Source organism: Zeugodacus cucurbitae, chromosome 3, assembly GCF_028554725.1.
Source record: "Zeugodacus cucurbitae isolate PBARC_wt_2022May chromosome 3, idZeuCucr1.2, whole genome shotgun sequence".
Lineage (NCBI taxonomy): Eukaryota > Metazoa > Arthropoda > Insecta > Diptera > Tephritidae > Zeugodacus > Zeugodacus cucurbitae.
The window spans coordinates 60,373,892-60,391,142 of record NC_071668.1 but is presented as its reverse complement, the minus strand read 5'-3'; the positions used below and the strand labels follow the sequence as shown (position 1 = coordinate 60,391,142).

Sequence of the window (17,251 nt, the reverse complement as noted above, 5' to 3'; positions counted from 1 at the left end):
ACATACAAATAATAAATTCATGTAAATCTACGTTAGGAGATATTAAAGTACTACATAAATGTATGCTTGTAGTAAACAAAAATTCAAGTACTTAATGCATTTTTGTGGTCCATAAAAGCAAGTAAATAAAAGTTTCAAAAATTTAATATAATGAAAAATAATTTTACTTTTAACATGTTTTCTAGAAATAGTATAAATTACACTTATTCCCGATACTGTTAAATTAGTCAACAGCCAACGAATAGAGTTAATTATTAATCAATATTAGTATTGAAATAATTAATACCAAACTACTTTTCGAAAATTTTAATTAAACCTAAATGTAATATTTACTTTAGTAACACTCTGAGGTTTTATTTTTCATTTCGCCGGATTATTGTATTGGAAAAGTGTTCTCCATAAATACAGCCTTGGTTTCAAGAAAATACGATGTAGCCACTTAATTTTTACCTAATCTAATAAAACCTTTCTTTCCTCGAAGCTCAGTGATCACACCTAACCTTTCAATAAAATTTGATTTCAACCATATTTTTCAACAGTAAATTTTGTTATTCAAATGCTCCAAAATAATCGCTCAGCAGGATTACACTGTAAGCACATACAGCCGTATGGCGGATGGGATCATGTGTAGAAGTTCACGTAAGTGAGGAAAGTTTTTGATTGTCATTCACTTGGGAGTGGCCAGAAACGATTCTTCTCCACATGATTCAAGCAGCTTACGACTTCCGGTTTTAGACCAAGTATCCGTTTTGAAGGCGAGAAGGCGAACCCGCTTCTGCGGTTGTGCGTAGGGCTTGGGACCAACCACATAAAAACGAAGTACCAATGAAAGATCGAAAAAGAAAAACTCGGATGAGACACACCCTTTTGATGACGACCCCTGCAAACGTTTTAAGGATAATGATTTAAGGGCATGCACCTGGAATGTCCAGACCCTTAATTGGCAAGGTGACTCTGCCCAGCAGGTTGATGTCCTCATACGACTAAAGGCTGACATCACCGCCATCCAAGAAATGCGATGGACGGGACAAGGACGGAAGAAGGTGGGTCCTTGTGACATCTACTACAGCGGCCATATAAAGGAGCGCAAATTCGGTGTGGGGTTCGTGGTGGGAGAGAGACTCCGTCGTCGAATCCTGGCATTCACTCCGGTGGATGAACGTCTAACCACAATCCGCATCAAAGCGAGGTTCTTCAACATATCGCTGATTTGCGCCCACGCCCCGACGGAAGAGAAGGACGAAGTGATCAAAGATACCTTCTATGAGCGCCTAGAACGTACCTATGAGCGCTGCCCCGCCACGATGTCAAAATCGTACTTGGCGATTTCAACGCTAGGGTGGGTAAAGAATGTGTCTTTGGCACAACAGTCGGAAAATTCAGCCTCCATGACGAAACATCACCAAACGGTCTGAGGCTGATCGACTTCGCCGGGGCCCGAAATATGGTCATCTATAGTACTAGATTCCAGCATAAGAAAATCCATCAAGCTACTTGGCTGTCCCCGGATCGAATCACTCGCAACCAGATCGATCATGTTGTGATAGACGGAAGACATGTCTCCAGTGTGTTAGACGTGCGTACGCTCCGAGGACCAAATATAGACTCGGACCATTATCTGATTGCAGCACCCACCTCCGTGCAGCAAAGAACGCCCGTCAACAAACACAAGGAAGGTTCGACGCTGCAAACGCAACAGACATCCACGAAATACTCTACTCGACATGCACTCCTGCTCTCTGAGAGCACTCATCAGCGTCTCGGTATAAGGGAACTGTGGGACGGCATCTCAAACTCACTGCGTACCGCTGCAACCGAAACTATTAGCTTTCGGAAAAGTCAAAAAACAGCTGGTACGATGAGGAATGCCGTCTCGCAGCGAAGAGAAAACAGACCTCGCAACGTTGCAAACGACCACAACACGCGCGGGATGAGATAGATACCGAGAGCTGAAGAGGAACCGAGACCCATCTGCAGACAAAAAAAGAAAGAGGCCGAAATGCGTGAGTACGAAGATCTTGAGAAGCTGCCAGACAGAGGGAATGCTCGAAAATGTTATGAAAAAATGAAGCGAATTAACGAAGGTTTCACCGGAGCATCCTCATGAAGAGACCAAGGTGGTAATCTGGTAACCGATGTCCAGAGCATACTGGGATTATGGAGGAAACACTTCTCCGACCTGCTGAATGGCAGTGAAAGTACAACACCAGGAGTTGGCGAACCCGATTCCCCAATCGATTACGAAGGAATAGATGTTCCATTACCCGACCATGTAGAAATTCGAATAGCAATTACCCGCCTGAAGAACAACAAAGCGGCAGGGGCCGACAGATTACCGGCTGAGCTATTCAAATATGGCGGCGAAGAACTAATAAAGTGCATGCATCAGCTTCTTTGCAAAATATGGTCGGAAGAAAGCATGCCTGACGATTGGAATTTCAGTGTGTTCTGCCCTATCCATAAAAAGGGAGATCCCACAAACTCTGCCATTTACCGTGGGATAAGCCTCCTTATCTAAAATAAGGTTCTATCGAGCGTACTGTCTGAAAGACTTAAGCCCACCGTCAAAAAACTGATTGGACCTTATCATAGTGTGGCTTTAGACCTGGAAAGTCCACCATGGACCAGATATTCACCATGTGCCAAATCTTGGAAAAGACCCGAGAGAGAAGAATCGATACTCACAATCTTTTTTTCGATTTTAAAGCTGCCTTCGATAGCACGAAAAGGAGCTGCATTTATTCCGCGATGTCTGAATTTGGTATCCCCGCAAAACTAATACGGCTGTGTAAGTTGACGTTGAGCAACACCAAAAGCTCCGTCACGATTGGGAAGGACCTCTCCGAGCCGTTCGATACCAAACGAGGTTTCAGACAAGTTGACTCACTATCGTGCGACTTCTTTAACCTGATGCTGGAAAAAATTATAAGAGCTGCAGAGCTAAACCGAGAAGGTACAATCTTCTACAAGAGTGAGAGATATTAATATCATCGTAAGCAACAACCGCGCCATTTGTGTTGTTTTTTCCCGCATGGATAAGGAGGCGAAGCGAATCACTCTTGCCAACAGGTGCTACTTTGGACTGAGTAGGCAATTGATGAGCAAAGTCCTCTCTCGACGAACTAAAATCAAACTCTACAAGTCGCTTATCATTCTCGTCCTGCTTTATGGTGCAGAAGCTTGAACGATGTCAACATCAGATGAGACGAAACTAGTAGTTTTCGAGAGGAAAATTTTGCGCAAGATTTATGGTCCTCAGAACATTGGCAACGGCGAATACCGCAGATGATGGAACGATGAGCTGTACGAGTTATACGACGACATTGACATAGTAGGCTAGGTCATGTTGTCCGTATGGACGAAAACACTCCAGCTATGAAAGTGTTTAATGCAGTACCCGCCGGAGGAAGCCGAGGAAGGGGAAGGCCTCCACTCCGTTGGAGGGACCCGGTGGAGAGCGACCTGGTTAGACTTGGAATCTCCAACTGGTGCCGAACTCCGAAGGAAAGAGAGGAGTGGCGCGCTCTCATCGATTTGGCTATAACGGTTAACCGCCAATCACATACATACATACAGACGTATACCATAGAATACCAATATTTTGTACTTGACGATGATAAAATGGATCCCCTGCTGTTTGTTAACATTTGTAGTCCTGATATACAAAGTCAACATGTGTATGTGTCGAATACGGTAGAATATTTTATAATAATTTTCCATTTTAAATCATACCTAATCCTTAATGGAGTGATGTGAACTTATTTAGGATTTTGTATTTCATTACGCAAACATAGAGTAGAATAAGTCTCATATCTGTTGGTCATGTTATATTCAGTTTGTCTGACAGTCTGACAAATCATATGTTTATACAGGTATCATGTATATTGTTCTTCTACTTTCACATGACAGGTGAAACAGGTTTACCACATTTATAAGCAAATTTTATATATGACTTCATCTTCGTTAGCTTTTACATTCATGGTTTACTGTTGTTACCAATATATTTGCACTTATAATTCATACCAAATAAACTCATGACCTCTTACTTGTAAGATTTCAGATGTGGCAGAGTGTGTTCATAGTCGTTAGTACTATGAATTACTTTGTGTGGGAACGATGTTTGAACTATGTATAAACTATGACAAGACTAGATGACTGGATATGAATGACAGCTTAAAAATTTGTATATGAGCATTTCCAACTGTCGCGAACCGTACGTTCGCACGCATTTAAAGTTCAAAAAACAAGGAAAACATAAATTTGTCTTATTTTTTTATGTTTCGATAGCATTTTGCTAGGTCTTTCTTTGGTGCAAAAGGTAGGTAATATGTTAGCGACAAACATCGCGAACGTACGAAAAATGGAAGTTGCTTTTGGGTGCAACTAGAAAAAACGCAAAAAATAGCGAAATGGAATAAAATATTCTAAAAGGATTAATTTATATTAAATCTGATACCTGCAATATTCGGTATATCCTTCCATTTTCGATATAAAGTTGGAGATATCTCGAAAATTGTATCAGCTCCAATGTATAAAATTTTAATTTCAGTAATGTGCTCTTGCGCACAATTGTAAAAAGAGAATGCATCGTTTAAAACGACATTTTTTGTTCTCGTAATTTGCCAGATTTTTGCTGTGATTTAAACTATCCTAATTACTACAAACGACTTAGTTTCAAGCTACGCAAGTAAAAATGGAAACTTGCTTATAGTTGAAATGTGCGCTTTGAATTTCATTTTGGCACACCAGCCTATAATTTTCCGCAAAATCTATTTGTAGGACAAGTACCCCAGGCGTGATATTTTTCCTTACGTTTTCAAAATAATTTTGTTGTGCTCGCTTTACAAAGAAATGTTGCTTGGAAATTGGCAGTTAAACTTGTAGTTCATGGATCAAGTCCGATAACGCAGCAACAGTGCAAGTCAAAATTACACGATCGCTCACTTTCCTCCAGTACTGCCATTTAACATTTGCGTCCATTTTTGACAAGTATTTTAGCGGCACAATATCTTTTACATCTTTTGTACACTTTTCGCAATCGTTTGTTATACAATTTTCATTAGAATATTTGTTTAGAAACAAATCAATACTTACGGTCGCGAACGTACGAAATTTTGAAAATCGAAATAAAAAGTTTGATGCACTGTTTACCTAAAGTAATTTTGTTTTTGGATTACAGATGCTTAACTTGCTTTAATCGCGTTTTTTTAGGCACCTGTTTGCACTCAATGTGAAGTAATAGCAATAAATGATGTTTTTGGTCGCGAACGTACGATTAGATCGTAGATAATAAGCAAAATAAAAATTTACCGTTATTCGATTTTTGTTTAGCCTCTTTGCATTTTTATCTTCTTATTTGGTATTAATTAAGAGATTTTGTGGAAAAGTACAACCATAACATAAGTTATTCATATAAAATAACTCAAGAGAAAAATTACTTGTAGAGTAGCTCAAAGTAAAAACAAATAAGTTTTCAGTTGAATAAATCATTCCCATGAATATTTTTTTCCACATGAAAGAAAATCTCGTATCTTGAATTTCGGGTGAAGAAAAACTTATATTCGAATTCCGACATTCCGTCACAAATATTTTTGTTTTCATGTTTTGTTGATTCGTATTGGGGCTACAAATGCAGATTCCGTTTATAAAGCCAATTGCGCGACTATTTTAGCATAAAAACATAAATTATCCACATACATATTTTCACTGCTGGCTCGACTTACGTGCTCCACCACGGAAAAGGGGTATAACAGATTTTCCACCAAAACCTTCAACTGTATTTTGTTAATAAACCTTAGGTTAGGTTTTCTCCACAAGAGGGGGAAAGCACTAAGACTATAAGGACAGTCTTTGTGAAGTCAGAAAAAAATCCTAATTATATATTCAGACTCAAACAAAGCGCTGTAAACCTATTAGAAATCTGCATAGGTTGTTTACTTCTACAGCCGCCAATTCGCGGGGATGTTCAAAAAGTTAGATCCCCGGATTTTTATTCTTGATCTTGCATAGACGGAGCATTCCATAAGGAAGGGTTGAGTGCTCAGCTAAAGCCCAACTGTCCAGTAGATCACAAGGACGTAGGGGCTCCTACTTGTTCGCATTCTACTGTTTTTAAGACTTCCAATTTCCCAATGTGAAATTCATGTTACAAAAAACACAAATGTGTGATTCTTTTCATTGGGATTGTCGTCTACATAATTTAATAGTGTATACTATGAGCTAAATATTGAACAGATTTTTTCCAACGCATTTTCCAGTGCTGGGTTTTGTGTTATTTAAATAAGAAAACTTAATAGATAGATTTTTTATCGCCAAATATCACCAAAGTCTTTTTCAACGGGATGGCGGACCTAGAATTCAAATTTTTACTCCTGTTAACCTCTTATGACAACCTCCTAAGTTGAATTAGTACCAGTTATTTTAAAAAATTGCACTTGAAATTTCATACAATATCGTACAAAACTAATATACTACAACAATGGGAGAAGAAGAACCTAAGTTATATTCAAAATGTTTCAAATTTCAGACGATTTTTATTTTCAAAGGACTTAATAAATCCAAACACTGATGAGTAAATAAAGATATGTATGCTTCCTGAAGTTTTCTTGTAATTGCGGTATAGTTAAAGTCTCTTATATACCGGCCTATATACGTACGCGCTTATATAGCAATTCATACTAGCAACAGAAATAAAGGCATTTCCATGCACACTGAACTTTCCCCCTACAATGCATTTTAAACACAATTGGCTTATACAGAAGTTTAATGTCTACACCACACCCACTTCATTCAAACACACATTACCAACAATTGTAGATCTGAGCTATTACACCACAAGAGTGCGCAACTAAATCAGCTAGTATGTATGTATGTATTATCTATTTTGAAATTTGAATTCAGAAAATTTAAATTTTTCGATTCAACATTTGTGTCTCTGTGCCGAAAGTGGGCGAAATCACTGCAATACACTTCTATACCTCTTCACCCATATACTTGATGTAGGCATTTTGAAACTTCTGGTGGGGTTTATAAGCTATCGGTAAATATGTGAAATATCTTATCAAAATTAAGTACACCAATAATCATGCAAAAGCACTAGAAATGGGTAAAGGAAATACCTCAGCCACCATATACTATAAATAATCATTTTCGTTATTCTTTATGCCCGAATGTCGAATTGTGCATCTTAATAACATTAAATAACTAATTGATAGAGTATAAAATGTAGTACGAATACAAACTACCTTAGACATTCCATACTTGTTGACTTAGACAAACGTCAGACACCAAAAATATCTAACGCAGTATTCTTTGAATATATAGGTGTCATATTTTTTATTTTTTTTTTTAAACAAGACAATGTAAAGACAAACATTTAGGGGGATTGGAATATTATTACACCATTTGGGATTACAAATAATTGGGTGAATCCTTTGCAAGCATATAGTGATACCGGAATTTTCGAAAGTGTCAGAGAAAGTTATAAACCATTGTGATCCTTAATATCAACAACTGAAAATTAAAAATGGAAACATAATACAGTCAATACGCAAATTTAATCATCATCATTCTAGTCTTCAAATATTTTTTCGGTATTTTCACAAAGATGCGGATGTTTACTACTTGGAACACTTTCATAATGATCACTTTCGGACGCTGATGAATTGCCTTTCTTGTACTTAAGCGAACCCACTAAATTGGTCAGTGAGTAATTACAAGTAACTCAGAATACAATAGCTAAAGTACCGCTTTGGAATAGCGCCAAACCACAACCGACAAAAGCTGCACTTTCGTTTGCCATTGCTGTGAAGTGCACGAGTTTTTGCCAGACAGCGTTGGAATTCTTTTAAGACGTATGTTTAAATTCTTAAAGTTGGTAATCTTTATTCTTTGCAATCATCTTTTACAGAATTCGTTTGCCAGAGCATTGCCTTAATCAACAAATTGATATTCGGGCCACCTATTTAATGTAATTTTCACATCATCTACTACTACTTTTGGCTTTATTAATCCACCCCATATATAAAAATTTTGACCAGAGCCTGGAAACCGTTCAGTACCATGGCAAGCATCGTGCTCCATATTACAACGTTTTGAATGGATTCCGGCTATATATGCTAACTCGTCATCTCTGATTATTTCACGCATGCGAGTGGCTTTTGGAAAAACTCCACCGCCTTGATTTCCAAATTCTTGTTCACCCCCAGCTAATCTGTTCATTTTGCGTATCACAATAATAATTAGCATCGGTGAAAATGCAAGATCCTATCGAAATACCGACTAAATAAAAGCGAAAATATTGAATATTAAACATTATATAGATATGAATATATTTATAGATATGAATTAATTGTGTAAATTTCCTTCAAATTTTTTTAATAAAATTTGTAAAAAATCTGAGTGATTTTTGACACTTAAATGTGTAAATTCAATGGAAGCTATTTTGTACATTTATCGCTAAAGAAATCCTACAATTTTTTGTCATTTTGTAACTCCCACCCAATCAATTTTCCAGCATAAATAAAAATGTTACCAAAACTAATAAGTGACCATAGCTTTCGGTCAGTCACCTTTGCAGAGGCAACAATAGTTAACCAAATGCTTCCGACTATTAGTGCTACACTGCCGTTCATAAAACAAAAGGTCAACAATGCAAATACCCTAATATTAGTTGTGTGAATATTACTGTGGTTCTTCAATGTCAAACCAATAGACAACATTCATTTAGCTGTCAATAATTGATGATGTGGAAAAAAATATTTGTTTTTAGAGAAATAACAGAAGAATCGAAGTAACGGAATTGTTTATCTTATTATACAGTAGGTGAAGGAGATCATAAGTATTGTTCAACACATATGCTTCAGATTATAAGGATTATAATGTATACCTTGAACCGTCGCAATATGATATCATATGATCCCATATGATGTGTTGTGATATGATATCATGTCATGATGTTGATGTGACGTCGTGGAAACTGTTATGAGTTGATGTGATGCAATGTGATTTGAAGTAGTCTTATGTTGATTTATGAATGCTAACTTGACCCCACCAGATATGTTAATAATATGTGGGATATTCACATTCAGCAGGATTTTTAACAATTTAAACAGTACTTAAATGGCGATCGAAGTCAACCATATCCGTTATTTTATCAATATTTTCGAGGTTTTGGATTGATGGAGGGGGTCTTCTGCCGACTAAACTTTATAGTTTTTAGACGGTGGCACCAAAACCAAACAAACCAGAGAACTGGAACTCCAATGGCCAGACCCAACAGAAGAATGTTTGACTGAGGGCCATAACGAACGACCTCAATTTTTTTTAGTAAGTATTAAATATTATAAATAATACTGAAATTTTACTATTAATATTGTCATCCCCTTCATAGATCAAAGCAGTGAAAAGATAATACTTTTTATTTTATGCACCAACCTTCCAAAAACTGCTTCCAATTAAAAAGCTCTTAATGGCTTTGCATATTTAATGGCTTTGCATATTTGCAACCGCGCTCTACACTTCCACAAATTCAATTCAGAACTACTCATTTTTTTGTGCTCACTCAATTGTTTCGTTTCTCTGTAAAGCCTTTTTAATGAGTCCTTGTCCGAATTCGCGGAAAAGTGTTATCAGGGTATCAAGAAAATATTATATGGTTTTTGATCCATTAGTCGGCGACGCCACACCCATTTTTATTTCTTTAAAAAAGCCTGAGTGCAGCTTCCTTCTGCAATTTCTTTTGTAAAATTTAGTGTTTTTGATTTTTTTTCATTAGTAAGTTAACGCACTTTTAGTAATTCTCAACATAAACTTTTTAAGGAAGATAGGCGTGGTTACTATCCGATTTCAAGGTGTGAAGTGTCTGCTGAAAGCTTGGTTTATAAAGCTTGATTGGTTTGCGAGATATATACAAAAAATCCTATTTTTGCACGTGGCCACACCCACTTTCCCAAAAAAAGTACACTTAAATATGCCCCTCCCTAATGGGATCGTCTGTACCAAATTTTACTTTCATAATTTTATTTATGCCTTAGTTCATATGTTTTCTGTTTTCGCCATTTTGTGGGCGTGGCATTGGTCCGATACGCCCATTAAATACCTTGCCTACCTATAATTAGGAAAGCTAGGCAGTAGAAACCCTTAACAAACATATTAACGCAGTTTGACATGTTTGTTGCCATTGATTTAACCCATACATTTATTCAAAAATTCAAATTTTGAAATTCAAAAGTAAACAAATTTCAAACCAAAAAAAAATATTTTTTAAATGAATAATAGAAAATGCCGAATACTTTCTGCTTAGGCAAACCAACTCATGGAATCAATTTACTAAGGTTTTGTGCTAAAACTGACAAATTGCAAACAATTGTATCAATATATATTATATTGTTAAAGTTAAAAAAGACGGGTTAATGTAAACAAATACATGTATTGTTTACTATTTTATTGTCAAAAGCGGGTGTGTCAAATACTTAGTTCACTTTGTTGAATACACTTTGGCTCGAATAACTTGTTTGTAAATATTCCAGTTAACTTTAATGTAATTTTAAGTGAAAGATCTTCAGTCAAAATTTTCAAATTAAAATTTTTATTTTTTTTTTTTAATTGTACAGGGAGGTTAACACAATTACTTCATATCGCAATATAAATACTTAATTATGTTTAATATTCAATATATTCGATTTTATTTAGTCGCTATTTTGATATGGCCTTATGTTTTCACCAACGCTTATTATTACTGTAATAAGCAGAAAAAATTATGTGGCACTAATAAGCATTTTATGTGTGATTTAGATTCTGTGGTAAGTAGCTTATTTATTAGTATTATTATGTGTACGTATACCTAAACCAGTAATCCCTCTTTTAAGCCTATCAAAGCCGATGTTCTTGGTCTTTTGCCGTTAACAGGCTCAATGAAACGCCTTTATGTTGATCGACACAATGAACATCGCAACAGATTGGCAGGGGGTGAACAAGAATTTGGAAATCAAGGCGCTGGAATCTTCCCAAAAGCCACTCGCATGCGTGAAGTAATCTGGGATGACGAATTAGCGTATATAGCGGGAATCCATGCAAAACGATGTAATATGGAGCACGATGCGTGTCATGGTACTGAACGGTTTCCAGGCTCTGGTCAAAATCTTTATACAGCGAAAAATAGTAGTAAGCCCAAAATAGGGGCTAATTTTGTTTTGGGTGCGATAGATACTTGGTGGAATGAATATAAAGATGTAGATGATGGAAACGCGTTGGCGGACGAATTTCCGAAAGGGTGAGTGCAGATAAAAAAATATATAAAATATAAAAATCTTGCGTACTAGTTTTGAAATTAATTATTTAATAAATGTTTAAATGAATTTCAGTACCACGGACTGGGTCAAGGTCGGTCACTTCACTGCAATTGCAAACGAGCGTACAGCTTTTGTTGGTTGTGGTTTGGCGTTATGTCAAAACTCTACTTCTAAAGTTTATCACATACATGTTACTTGTAATTACTCAAACACTAATGTATTGGATACTTTTATGTACAAGAAAGGCAATTATTCAACATCTAATTGTGACTATTATGAAAGTGCTCCAAGTAGTAAATATGCACATCTTTGTACAAATACTGGCAAAATTTTCAAAGATGATAAATAAATGTTCTTATTGGCTATTGGAATAATATACGCGTGCTGTTTAATATTCTAGTAAAATATATACTACTTGAATAACTTCATATAGGTCACCGTCAATGTTAAAGAATATAGCTACTTTCAATAGATAATGCTCTCTAAAAGGGGTGTTCCGGTGTAGAGGCATGAAGTTCAAGTAATTTTTAAAGCGCCGTAAAGAAAAGATGTCAACATATTTATTGTCAATTTCTTTTATAACTTATTATAATAATAGATCAAACTCGACTCAGTTGTTATTATACACACTTAGACCTTTTCTATTACTATCCCAAAATATAGACCAAAATATCTTAGCAAAAGAATAAAAATGTCAGCTGAAGTTAAAATGTGTTGCGATTACAACGAGAAAAGTGGGAATGCTTTTAACCTAAACACAAGTGGCTTGTATGCAAAGCAAATGCATGAAAGAAACAAAAACATCCATAAATAAATCAAAGAAACAGACTGACTTACTAAATGTATTCCGCTTTGCATTCGAACAAAGTATCACATTCCCAAACGCAGTTGCACAAACTTTGATAAAGTATTGTATTTCTAATAGCAACGCTGCGCGAAAAATTCACAAAAAAAATAATCGGCGCGTCGCTAACATTTTGGTTTGTTCTAACAAATTATTTGTTGTCCATTTGTTTGTTTATTTATACAAAGTTAAGTAGGGGCAACGTTGCAAAGTATCGAGTGTGTATTGAACTGTATTCATACGGCATAAAAACTTTGCATACGGAAGTTTAGGACGTCAGCCTCTACTGACCGAAAGTAATAGCTTTTTCGTACTTCAAAATTAATTGAACAAATAACATTTTAACAGAGAAAACAGTTTTTACCCTTCACACTACTCGATAAGCGATAAACTGTTATACATTTTTGTTTTTGCTTTTCATAAGAAGTTGAAAAGTAACAAGTGGTCGACCAACCGGTTTGCTGTACCTTTCTTTCTTCGTAGTTGCTGGATCGGTCAAACCCATTTATGTGTGTGTTATGTGTGTGGTATATTCGGACATGCTGGTATATGAAGTTACTGAACTTCATTTAAAAGGCAGTAGGTCAATCGTGTTATTGCATATAAAAAGGTAGCAAGTGAATGCACACACTTGTTAGTTAAGTAACTTCATAAATGTTGAATTATGGCATTTTTGGCATACTTCCGGGCGCATAGCATATGCTTCTTGCAATATAGTTTTGTACAGAAGCGATGGTAAATGAAAAATTTTACTTTCCTTTTTTTCAAAGGTTTATTACCACTACTTTTCAACTTAAATTATGTATATTCTATCCGAGTAGACCATGTAACTCGTGGTGAAAAAGTGTTAATGCAACGTAGTATAAGAGGTTCCACCTATTAGGCAACGTTGGTATGAATGTAAAACTTTAAATGAGTTTATCTCAAAAGTCAATTTTTCGAATCAGTGGACACGATTTCATGAAAAATGAAACGATTTTGTAAAAATTTTGCACACATCTTTGGAGTAGCTTTTTTTCGAGCGAAAATTGAGCCAAAAAGTGAGTTTTTTGGTTAAAATTCTGTCAAAAAATTCTGGACAAAAAGTGGTGTTGAAAATTGTTCGCTAACAATCAAATCATATGCAATATTTAAATACCGTCATAGGAAGGAGAGAAGTGCACTGGTGATGTCTTAAGGCAATACTTGAAAAATGCGAGTTAATAAATTATTAGCAAAAAAATGAAATAAGAGAAGCATGATTGGAGACAGAAATGTGATACTCTCAATAATGAAATTGCGCTAAAATAGCTAGATTGTTATAAGTAGTGAAATATTGTATTCTTTTGTAGTGAAATATTTTACCTTTCTATGATTGGCTGCATTTCGAAAACGAAAGTGAATTTGCTTGAATATCACTCGGAAGGGAATTGCAGAACCTTCCTGATTGTGATTGCAATGCCATTTTTTTCCTCCTTCCTTTTTACTAACTTTTTTGTATACTTTCGACTTTAACTAGCATTGCGGTTAATTTCGAGTGGAACAAAAAGGTCAGTTTTCATTGACACATAAGTTCATTTTCCACTATGTGCTGGTTATTCCAGCAATGATCCAACAGCTTAATAAGGCGTACATTCAGGTAAGGTTTTTTAAGCGTGTAATGGATGAAAATGAAAGAAAGTTAGAACAAAAATGCTTAATTTTGAATATCACAATCATTTCACCATTCATAAAACTATGAAACATCATATTAAAATACTCTAAATAAACAAATGTAGAATATGGATTATATCGAGTACCATATCAGCTCAATGATTTATGACAATATCAGTCGCATATACAGATTATATAAAAAAATAAATTAAAGAATTCACGTACGAGTCCGTCCTTGACACAAACTTGCTAGCTTTTCACCCTCCATTAACGAGAGCACTGCAACGACACGCCTCCTTGTTCCACTATTTAACGTGCCTAGTTAAAATGTCCTTCGAACAGCACGACAGGAACGGCTGCTACACTATCTTAATGCCAGCAATTATCCAAAAACTTTTCTAATTTAAATCAAGACATTGTCTTAATTTCCTGTTTTAATTTGATAGTGTTGCTTGTTCAAGTACGCTAATAAATGTTTGTTACATTTGTAGAAAATATTAAAATTGAAAATAGAGTAAACTAAGGAATTGTTTGAAAACTTCTGAAAGGGGAAAGTTAGATTACATGCCTCAGTGATTTAATCTAGTGCCGACAGCCACAAATTGTACTCCATAACCCTAATGCAGAAGCTTTTAAAAAATGTGTAACTGAAATCCTTCGAAAGTAAATGTATTTCAAATACATGGAAGGATTTTTAACATAGAGAGAAAAGGGAACGAGTGACCATAAGGGAAAGTAACCGCAATGAAAACGAATTTTTACTTAGCATACGACTACTCAGCTCTGATATTTTTAGGATATAATGTAGCTTAGTGGCAAAAATAGTTCAAATCGATATAGGAATAACCTCAGCTAAATATAAAGATTATCGTTAATCTAATGAGCTTTTTGATGAATGTTTCTGTCTAATTGTGTGTTACCTTAATATCATTACAAAAATAAATTGCACCTAGCCCTTTCATACTTGTTTACTTAGAAACACGTTAACGTTAACACGAAAACATTTAACGCAGTATTCTTTGTATACTGATGTGTCATACTTTTTTATTTTTTTATTAAACGAGGCAATGTAAAGACAAACTCGTAAGGTTCTTGGAATATTATTACATCTTTTGGGATTTCAAATAATTGGGTGAATTCTTCTCAAGAGTGTAGTAATAGCGTGATATTGAAAGTGTCAGAGAACGTTATAAACAATCGTGATCATTAATTTTAACAATTAAAAACTATAAATGCAGTCAATACGCAAATTTAATCATCATCATTTAACTCGTCAAACATTTTGCCGGTATTTTCACAAAGATGATGAGTATTTACTACTTGGAACATTTTCATAATGATCACATTCAGATGCTGATGAATCGCCTTTCTTGTACATAAGCGAACCCACTAAATTGGCCTGTGAGTAATTATAAGTAACCTCGAATACAATACCTGAAGTACCGCTTTGGAATAGCGCAAAACCACAATCGACAAAAGCTGCACTTTCGTTTGTTATTGCTGTGAAGTGCGCGAGTTTTTACCAGACAGCGCTGGAATTCTTTTAAGACGTACGTTTAAATTCTTTAATTTAATAATCTTGATTCTTTACAATCACCTTTTACAGAATTCGTTTGCCAGAGCATTGCCTTAATCAAAAAATTGATATTCGGGCCACCTATTTAATGTAATTTTCACCTCATCAACTAAGGCTTTATACGTCCACCCCACATATTAAAATTTTGATCAGAGTCTGGAAACCGTTCAGTACCATGACAAGCATCGTGCTCCATATTACAACGTATTGCATGGATTCCTTCTATATATGCTAACTCGTAATCTCAGATTAATTCACGCATGCGAGTGGCTTTTGGAAAGATTCCAGCGCCTTGATTTCCAAATTCTTGTTCACCCCCAGCTAATCTGTTGCGATGTTCATGGTGCGATCAACATAAAGACGTTTGATTGAGCCTGTCAATGTAAAAAGAGCACAACCACTTGAGCAACCACAGAGATCACACATAAAATGTTTGCTAGTGTCACATAATTCATTCTGTTTATTACAATAATAATACGCATCGGTGAAAATACAAGGCCCTATCGAAATAGCGACTAAATAAAAGCGGAAATAGTGAATATTAAACATTTTTATATTTTGGTGGATATGAAATAAATTGTTGGACCTTTTTCAAAAATTATAAATACAATTTTTTAAAATGCTCCAAAAATGTTGTTGTTATTGTTTTTAATCCTATATTTTTTCACTTATTGATACAGATGAAACTAAAGAAAGGATCACAATCTCAAGAGTGACATAATATACAATGCTACTGTGTTATCTGTTCGAAAATGATTATATTGTCTTCAGTTTGACCAGATCTCTAACGTCAAATGTTTAAATACAAACCCAGAAAAAAATAGATAACTTAGATTGGAGAAAAATATAATTGCAAGGCAATCGAACTTAAAAAATCTTTAACAGTAGCTGCAACTTGCAGTTGAAGTAATTCCTTATTATGGCCTTTACCATTTTTATTATGACTCTCCTTTTCTGGTTTGTAGACGCTAAGCAATTTCATAATCTATTATCTTTCTCTAAGCATTTTTACTGATTTAAAACCTTCATTTTTTGTTATGATTTCTGTCTAATGGATCAGCTATGTTAGCCCAACTCTACGTTATGTAAAGAAATTGTGAAAAAAGTGAAATATTAAATGTAACAAAATCCAAACAACCAATTTTAATTGCAAATGCCGTTTTGTAACTCCCTCTCAATCAATTTTCTAGCGAAGCTAAAAATGTCACAAGAACCGATATGTGGCCACACCTTGGCGCGAGTCAACATTAATTACCTTTTGCAGTAGCACAGTCAAATGCTTCGGACTAGTAGTGCTACACTGCCCGTTTGTTTTCTGTTTTTGGTATTTTAACTGTCAAGGACATTTACAACTTACTGATGCATCTAATGCCAGTAAATCAACAGTACTTGTTTGCCTCCGTTGTGTTAGTATACATTAGCACTTCCGAAGAGTTAGCACAAGTAATTTCAAATGTTAGTAGTGGTTACGAAAGTGATATTTTTCGGAAGAGAGACAGACAGTATGACAGTCAAACAATTAATTTTGCATTTAGCTTGGCATGAAGTGATTCATATTAACTCATTGTATTGGTTTTTCAATGTCAAACCAAGAGACAACATTCATTTAGCTGGTAATAAATGAAATTGTACCATCCACAAGCGACATACAAAGACATCAACCTCTAATTAACTGACAGGTCGACGGACAATATGTCTTGTAATCAAGTGTGAAATTTTAACATATTTTTCAAGGTTACAGCTACGTATTCTTAGAGATCATATCTCCTATAGAAGCTTCTCATCCTGCATTTCTTCCTCTTTAATCAGTCTTAATATCATTACATAGCTACTACAAGGTAATTTCCTTTTTTTGTAGTTTTATGTTTTTTAAGTCGAAATGATAAAGCGTTTTAAAACTTAGTACCG

General features: G+C 35.3%; 1 protein-coding gene and 1 long non-coding RNA gene across 2 annotated transcripts; both read left to right on the top strand.

The window, feature by feature from the left end:
* Positions 1-7,279: 7,279 nt before the first annotated feature.
* Positions 7,280-8,411, top strand: LOC128920488 (uncharacterized). Its single transcript, XR_008470552.1, has 2 exons — positions 7,280-7,853; positions 7,910-8,411. It is a non-coding gene; the product is annotated as an uncharacterized LOC128920488 (long non-coding RNA).
* Positions 8,412-10,591: 2,180 nt separating this feature from the next.
* Positions 10,592-11,669, top strand: LOC128920420 (venom allergen 3-like). The gene is made up of 3 exons (XM_054227630.1): positions 10,592-10,802; positions 10,869-11,272; positions 11,364-11,669. Exons 1-3 carry the CDS (start codon positions 10,659-10,661, stop codon positions 11,638-11,640), a joined length of 825 nt encoding a protein of 274 aa, XP_054083605.1. The 5' UTR covers positions 10,592-10,658; the 3' UTR covers positions 11,641-11,669.
* Positions 11,670-17,251: the final 5,582 nt, after the last annotated feature.

Excerpts from the sequence above, each read along its gene's own strand:
- LOC128920420 (XM_054227630.1), top strand. The coding sequence starts at position 10,659 with ATGTTTAATATTCAATATATTCGATTTTATTTAGTCGCTATTTTGATA. Across the intron at positions 10,803-10,868 it reads TGTGTGATTTAGATTCTGTG|CCTATCAAAGCCGATGTTCT; the intron begins GTAAGTAGCTTA and ends CCCTCTTTTAAG. Across the intron at positions 11,273-11,363 it reads GCGGACGAATTTCCGAAAGG|TACCACGGACTGGGTCAAGG; the intron begins GTGAGTGCAGAT and ends AATGAATTTCAG.